General features: G+C 33.1%; 1 protein-coding gene across 1 annotated transcript; it reads right to left on the reverse strand.

Moving 5' to 3' along the window:
- Nucleotides 1–235: 235 nt before the first annotated feature.
- On the reverse strand, nucleotides 236–4,296 carry LOC113715478 (lignin-forming anionic peroxidase-like). The gene is made up of 4 exons (XM_027239686.2): nucleotides 4,018–4,296; nucleotides 3,081–3,272; nucleotides 2,293–2,458; nucleotides 236–811 (listed from the first exon to the last, which is right to left on the reverse strand). The coding sequence occupies exons 1-4, from the start codon at nucleotides 4,234–4,236 to the stop codon at nucleotides 423–425; spliced, it is 966 nt and encodes a 321-aa protein (XP_027095487.2). The 5' UTR covers nucleotides 4,237–4,296; the 3' UTR covers nucleotides 236–422.
- Between the last annotated feature and the right edge of the window lie 4,610 nt (nucleotides 4,297–8,906).

Below are 8,906 nucleotides of genomic sequence, written 5' to 3' on the forward strand. Positions count from 1 at the left end.
ATTGTCATGAAAGACCTAAAATGAACAGCTGAATCCATACAGATTAGTGTGTGCCTCCAATACAAGCGCAAGTGTTTTTATTTTTCTTTGCTAGACCTCATAAAGAATAGCTGAGTGGCAATTTCCAAAGTTGTCACAAGTTTTTTTTTCTTGTTTCCTCTCTTTCGTTACATTGACTTAGAATAATTACTAGAGTAAAGCAAATGAAAAAAGAAAAAATCACTAAAACAATTGCATTTTTGCTTTTATTCAAAATTTTGAACACTTACAACATGAAAGAATAAAAAAACAAAACTCATGAGTACAAAAGAAACGTTAATCAGACTTCATATACAATTATACCATATAGAGACTCAACAAATTTTGTAATACTGAAAACAAAACTGAATCGGATCAATCATCACCAAAATGATGTTGACTCTCTAGTTTATAGCACTGCAAACACGTCTAATGATCCCATCTTGACCTGTAAGGGGGCTTAAATCACCCATTTTAATCATTGCTGCACTAAAATCAGAAGAGAAGGTTTGAGGATTTTGGCTATATTCTGTAACAAAATTATCAGTTGACGATCCATTGAAAAGGGTTTGGTCTGATATTAGAAGGCCTTTCTTCTGCACAAGATTCTTGTAGTAGTTGTTGTCGAATTGATTTGGTGTCACCAAATCAAGTGGTGCCAAATTGCTATTTCTGCCGGTTGGTGGGCACCGGCGACGGCGGGTGCTGGCAAAGCCTGCATCAATATCTGCTCCGTTACTATATATCCTTTGCTGGAATGTAAAGCATTGTGCCTGGCCTACCGTATGGGCTCCTGCATTTCAATTTCGAGTCCATAATCGCTATCAGGATCAAAACTATATATATTAAATATGCATATAGAAAAATGGAAAATGTTAAACTATTATTTACTTTTGTATCCTAAAATATTATAGAATGCAATTTCCAAAGGGCTATAGGATATACACTCTACTTTTAGTTTCATATACTATCATCTTTCATATGTTTTTTAACTTATGTGAAAAGACTAAAATACCCTTGATATCTAACATTTTAAAACTTTTCGTATCCAAATAGTTAAACGAATAAAGGGTTATTGGAACCACTGGGTTTAGCTCAGTGGCCACCACTAGAACCTTAAGGCTTGGTGGGGTGAGAGGTCAGGGTTCAAACTCTACCTCTCACCATTTGTCACTAAATGTGGCAAGCCACTTCCAGTTGCTACCGAACGAGTGCGTAGTGCGTGTAGTGCATTCGTCTAGGTCGGTAGGTAGTTCAGTCCCCTCCGATTTCTCTCTGAACCTCTTTAGATTCCCCCTCCCCCACAGTATAGAATATATATAGGGTCTATCGTTTCAGACAAAGAAAAAGGAATAAAAGGTTTTTGGTCTTTTAACCTAACTAGGGGTGGCAATGGGGCGGGGGTGGGACGGGGGACACCTCCCCCAACCCCCGTCCCCGCCCCGTCCACCGCCCCCAGCTTCCCCCGCGGGGGCACCTGTGGCCCGTGGGGTTTAAAAAATTTTATTATATAATTTCATTATAATTAAATCTGAGTAAATAATCAAGTACTAAAATATCAACACATCACCAAATTATTATTCATTGTAATTTCACAATTAAAACTCATAAAAATAATTAAATAAAGGTTATTTGAATACAATCTAATATGACAAAATAAATATAACTAAAATAATCAAGTTTTCACTTTTGATAGAAATATAATCACTAAATTATTATTGTATTTTTTTAGAAAAAAGTGTTATTGTATTAAGTGTAGTTAGGAATTTAATATAAATGTATTAATAAATTTAGTATAAATAATTAATAATTTTTATTAAGAAACATGTATAATTAGTAGTATAATTGATAATATCATTATATATATAATTATGTACATATATATATATTAAATAATTACCCCCGCCCCATTCCTAAACGGGGGGAAAAATTCCCCCTGCCCCAACCCCCTCCCCAACCCCCCGCGGGGCGGCTGCATGCCCCCATTGCCATCCCTAAACCTAACAAACATAAAGGAGCAATCAATAAAACTAAAAATTTAGTTTATAAATCCTGTACTCTTTTGGAAAAATAAAATCATACGCCGTTTGGTTGCTAAGTTTTTATTTTGCATATACAAAATGATAGAAGTGGTTCGGAATGTGCATCGGGAAAATATTCTAAAAGAATATTCTACCAATTTTTGCAAATTTGATTTTGTGCACGCCCTCAAAATAAAAATCAGATTTTGCATGTTGTTCCAAAAGTGAAAATGAAAAGAAACACAATTATTACCTGATAGGGCAACCATTTCCCTCGGAGTAAAACCCTTGTTTGAAAATAGGGTAATAAGTCTATCAAGCTGGTGAAAAGGAGCAGGAAGATCACTGTCTGCTAGGGAACGACTGGCAGTGGTAGAATCTCTTCTTCCAAGCTTTACAGTCCACGAAGGACCACCCACCTGATATTTTGTCAATCGTAAGTATTAAGGGTGAAGGAAATGATGAACCACAATCTAATGTTTATTTTTTTTCATAGTGTAATTATCCAATAATCTCATCTCATTTATCTTGTTCTACTTTCTATTGTCAAAGTTCCCATAAATTATGTTTTTTAAGTTGGAGAAAAACTGAAGGGTGTTCTGGTTTACTTATTTTACATGATCTTACATTCTGATTTTTAAATCCAGTTTTTTTTTAATGTTCTCAGTTGTTTTTTTTTTTTTGCCTAAATTTTAGATTTTTTAAGAGGGAAAAAGCTACAATTTGCATTCTACCAAAAAGTAGATTTTACCATTTCGGATTAGTTAATTGTTTGCAAAATCTGCAAACGATGGAGAACAACTGCTCATTAGCTTTTATAGCAAAACCATTATAGCTTTAGTTTCACTACGAATTTTCCTGCCTTTATTTGTGCTTCTCCATGTAAAATCTTTGAGAATAAATAATTTTTCATAATGCACAGAAATCTCCATATACTGCTAAAGATTAAAGTGAATAATCCACTCTTATGCATGTTATTTTGGTTTCCCTTTGTGTTCTAAGACTTCAAAAAAATGGTTAAATACTTAAATTTTTACTTACAGCAGCGGATGAATCTCTTGCAGCAACTGCAAGAATATCTGCACAAGAAACAACTCCTGGACATATTTTCTCCACTGCGGTCTTAGCATCCTCTATAACATTGAAACCTCTTGCAGAATCATTATTCGCCTTTGATGTCTTCTCACTTTGAATTGTAGGGGTCTCATCAAGCAAAACTGATCCATCACAACCCTGTAAAAGGGCAGAACCAATTTTGATTAAGCACACACAACCAGAGCTAGCAATGATTAACTATAAGGATTAGATCTAGTTATCCTTTAATATAATTTGAATTTGAGTAGACCAATTTTGTTTTTGCATTCTTCATAATGCTTTTATTCTGCCTTAGACCTGGTCAAGTATACAATACTTATTGTGCAGTATGCACCATGTGTAAGAGGGCTTCCACCTTTCTGAACAGTTAAAAGACGTACCCATGCCCATGTAAACATTGGCGGCCACCGAAAACAGTACAAGTTGAATAGTGGAGTATACAAGCTTTAGAAGGTTTTGGGTGCAAATCAGTAACAACAAAATAGACTTGTTTCAAATTTTGAGAGGTGAGAAAACAAAAATTATTGTATTTATCATTATTCAAGCGTGCCCATCATGTGTTAATAAGAAATGCTGGCATTCGGACCCGTCCTAAAAAATTCGACCCAAAGGAAAGAGAACTTTAAACTGCCTGGGCGGATCTGAATTCCAACAGTGCCCTATGAGTAGCTAGGCAGCATTATGAAGCGTACAAGTTGAAATGGACTTACAAAGTTAGATAAAGGATGAAATTTATTTTTAGTGCATGAAATGTATTGCTTGCACTAACAAATCCCAAACCTAAACTCACCAAGCAAGTTAAGTTGATGTATGTGTAAACTGTACTACATGAAATGTTGTGTAACTTAAATCATTTTTTTGAGAAATAACCGTGTAAACTAACCTGCACGAAGCAATCATGGAAATGGAGGCGAATCAACGACGCGGCCAACCTCCGTTCACACGATATCGCTGACCGGATAGTGGAACGGATTGTAGTGAGAGCATTCGGGCAAGTATAATCATAAAATGTAGGTGAAAGTTGTGCTTTACAACCAAAGCTCGAAAGAAGAAGCAGTAGAGATAGTGCAGAAATTGCACCAAAAAGTTTGTTCACAGCCATCACCAGTTTCAAGAATCTTGAAGAAAATTACACCTTGCAAAATTTTTAAGAGAAGAGGAAAAAGTGTTTTTCTTTTTTTCTTTTCCAAGTATGGATGATTCATAGAGCTTAGAGAGTCACTCAATTTATATAGTTGCATTATGGCACTGTGTAGTGTGGAAATGTAACGCATTGATACATCACAGCGTAACATGTAAGAAGCTGACTTGTTCTTTTTGGTTTTGAAGATTCTTCAACGCAAGGCTTCTCACTTTTCAACGCACGGCTTTATATAGGACCAATTCTCTTATTGTATCATAGATGGATTGATAGATTAATTTGAAATCAACTGTAAGAAACGAAGTAGGTATTGCTATGATTTCCATGTAACGCATCAATATATCACAGCGTAACGACTATGTATGTTTGTGAATGTCGTTTTAGTAGTTGGAATCAATTTTTTTGGTACGCACACGGCATTGAAGTGTATAGATAATTCTTGATTTTACAAGTCACACAATCATTAAAGTTCCACAAGTATGCTTTTCAATTTAAAGAGATTCTGAAGTCTTAGAATAGAAATGGGTGAGAGAATTATAAGCTCTGTTTGAATCAGAAATTTATGCAAAATTTTCTCAGGAAATATAATCAACTTTTTTTTGGTCATCATTCCTAATTAGATGCATTACATTTCAAAAAGTATTATTCTTCTATTTTCATAAATTTACTTTCAAAAACACCTTCCAAACGGAGTCATAATTTCAGGATAAAACATTTAAAAGCAAAAACATTGCGCACTAAAATTAAAGAAAGAATTGTTGTTGTTGTTGCTGCTGCTGCTGCTATTACTATTGTTATTATTATTATTATTATTATTATTATTATTATTAATTGCTGTACAAACTATTTCAAAGACAGAAACGTAGGCATGTGTCATTAAAAGCTTTGATAACTTGGCTCCAGTTAATTTAAGTAACTAGATGTTATTCTTGATTGTACTCAATGCCAGTTCAAGAAATGTTGGTTCTGCAAGTCTTATAAAAATTAAGCTTCGACAACCATGTTGCACAGTTTAAATAGATTTTTAAGGCTCGCAGAATAAATGGGTGACCGACTTGAGCATGGTTGGATTATAATCATTTAGATAGAGACTCGTACCAAATCCTACATAGGATGACTTTGTCAAAAAAAAAAAAAGAAGAAGAAGAAGATTATAACTTATATCTTTGAGAAATTAAATCCAAACACTATTTAAGTATATTGAGGCTGGATTTGATTTGATTAAGATTCGATCCATTCATATACCTACATGCACGCATGCTAACCACGCAGCAGGCTGTCAGAGTAGTGAAATTCAAGTCAAAGAATTGCCAAAACAATTGACATTAACATGAATTGGGAGCAATTCCTAGGTTCTGATAAACGCTCAAATTCATGTTGCGAAGAAATTCCTAGGTTCTGATGAGACGTTCAACTTCAACCAAAATACCACCAAATAATGGTATAACTTAGTTTCCAGTTTATCCAATTAGCCTTTTACAAGCAAATTCTATTCTTAAATTTCTCTGGCGGCCTGTATGCTAAAAATTTAATAAATTTCAAAGCGGAAGTGTTAATGAAACTCCACTATTTTGTTAATATCACTCTTGATATTTTGATCATGTGAATTACACCAAAAAAAAAAAAAATTGTTCATTGAATTTACATGTTGCACCCTTTTTTTTTTGGAAAAAATTGTAATTAAAATGAAAAGCAGAAGCATTTTATTCGTTCCACATGAGCAAATGGCAACATTAACAATTAAGAAAACGGTATTAACATTTCGCCTTTTATGATCTCAACATTACTTTGAACAACTTCTCGAACCTAGCAGTCATTCGAGCACGATGTTCTTGACATCCTTCTATATGCCATCATCCATATTTAGGTATTCATATCAACTGCTACCTTCCCTACTAACATCATTACACCATTCATAAAAATCACAAGGTTTTTGTCACCAAAAGAATCGAGTATCCTTTAATTGGCACCATTTGCGTGTGTTTAAGTGGGTAAATGTGCTAAGGGTTCAAGAATGGAGAGACTTGAGGAGAATAGGTGTCTTTCGGTTGTAGGGCTTTTAGATAGTATTAAAATCACTTTAACCAACAAAAGTGTGCAATAATTTTACTTTTTCCCATTGAATCCAAACAATTGGCACCTTGACCATCAATGTATTTTAAACAGTAAAGGACAACAGTTAGGTCCTAAGAATGATTGAAAGTTAATTACTTAATCAAAACTTGCTTCTAATACGAACTCAAGTCATGTACATCGAGTTTACTGTTTTGCTTTAGATGGAAATCTAGGAAAAAATTGAATTCAGATAACAAATTGGAAATTATGCAAAAGATTAAATGGCATAGAAGTTTGTTCTCTTTTTCCACCTCTCTTGCCATTTTAATCACACGGTTGTATCAGTAATTAAGACGAGATCTCAAAATCGGTAATTAAGACTATTTCAGGTGCATACTCTACATCACATACCAAATTGAAAATATTGATTCAAGACCTAACCATTGTGGAAATTTTCCTACTTTTTGTGTTTTCTTTTTCTGGATTTTGCCCTTTACCTACTCAGGTAGAAGTTTTCTTTCTTCTTTTTTCTTTGAAAAGGTCAACGTGGACTTTTTTGTTTCTGTTTCTGTGTTTTGTTCTGGAGAAAGTCATCATAGAATTTTTCAGCATTTGACGGCTACAGAAGTGTAAGATAAACAAAATTAAGTATGCAAGGTCTAACGTAAACCGTCGAAAGCATTCACTCAATCAGCTTTAGCTATTATTGAACTATTCTATTTCTTTGCAGAAATTGGCAAGTTTTTTTGGCCTAATACTTTAAATTGGCATGATCAATCCATTTCATTTTTGACAAACCATTGACCACACGTAGCCCTTGAACCACTTTGGCCTATTACTTTTCTAATTTTATTAAAAAGTTGATATAGTGTAGGGTTTTAAAAACATATTTTGGTGAATATTTCTTTAATTGTAAAACGGTTATCAGAAGATTTATTTAGTCTCCAAGCTTTTAGTTTATTTTAATTTTTAATACTTTCATTTTCAATTGATTTTGGTCCTTAAACTTTTGTCCATGGTTCAAATTACAAGTCCTTTTCGTGGAACTCCTATTCTAATATAGTGTAATAATTTTGTGAGAAGTTATTCAATGAAGTTCATTAAGTATTTTGCAATTATCATATAGTGAATTGTTTTAGTAAAAAAGCTCAAGTTTCCTGAAGGAATGTAAATAGCTGTACCAGGATCAATTCTGCTTGGTTAACCTCTTTTATTTGCCAGGAAAGTTTAAGCATTAAATTGAGCAGAGAATCTGATTTTTAAGGGATAAAAGAAGGAAATCAAATGTTGAAGAATAGACAACTTTTTAGGTCGTTTACCCGGTTGTATTGAGGAAACATTTTTTTTTTTTTAACTGAGGAAACATCATTCGTGAAAAAGATTTATTTGAAGATGACTATCATTCAAAATGTTTTAATATTTTAGGAGATGATATGATAGTTATACAATAAAAGTGCTAATGGTTATAATTTTTTGATCCAGCAGAACAGAAAATTACAATAATTTTTCAAATACAAGGCTGGGTTGAATTTTAGTTTTAAATGGCGCAGCTTGGTTGCTTCATGTGGCAGTTCAATTTTGGGATTAATTTTGTACTTTACATTGTCTGCCGTGAAGATTTGTTTATCTCAACCACGATTCAGTTTTGTAGAACCAAAAAATATGGGGAGAATATATTTGACAAAACCAATATGAGGGGAGACAATTTACACACATAAAAATATGTGTGGGAGAAAAGGAATAATATCACTAATAATTTATTAATTACATCATAAGAACAAGGCTCTCAAAAGTTTCACTTTTCGCAACTAAATACAATAATATGACTCTCTATTTATAGACTAAATTACTTGATAAACAAGTCTTACACTACAAGAAATTTTCTAATAAGATAATAATTCCTAAATAGTAAAACTACCATAATTTAACTCCAATAAAATTACTAAAACTCTAACTTAACGAAAACACTACTAAATAATAATATGAAAATTTCTAATTTTGAGCTTTGATTTAATATGCCAACAAATTTAATTATTACATGAGAATGAAGATTAGTGTGCCAAAATCACAACCTTTGAGGATTAAATTTATTTTAACCGAAATATTAGAGATCAATTTGGCACATAAACCAAATATTGAAAACCAAATTACATTTTTCCATAAAAAATCTCTACATTAACACCACGAGGAGGCCTCTTTAAATGCAGAAATTGATTAGCAGGGGAAGTTATTATTCATCTGTCGTGGCCCTTAAACTATTGGGAAACAGATGAAATAAATACAAAAATAAATATGAGACTAAATTGTTGCTTGGGCAAGAATTTGGCCAAAGAAGACAGAAGAAAATACGTAATTTAGAAAAAAAAACTTAGTGTGAAATTCCTAACTTGGATAAAGTTTTTCACACTCATTTTTTTTAGGTAATTTCAAACTGAGTTGGTGAAAGCATTTTGGATAAATATTTTTTGACTTGTGGGTTTACGCATTCTCGGATTGATTGACATGATGGATTCGACGTTAATTGAAAGAAACGTACAAATGTGTTTCAACATCTTGATTACGGGTGAATACGACAG

Source organism: Coffea arabica, chromosome 11c, assembly GCF_036785885.1.
Source record: "Coffea arabica cultivar ET-39 chromosome 11c, Coffea Arabica ET-39 HiFi, whole genome shotgun sequence".
NCBI lineage: Eukaryota > Viridiplantae > Streptophyta > Magnoliopsida > Gentianales > Rubiaceae > Coffea > Coffea arabica.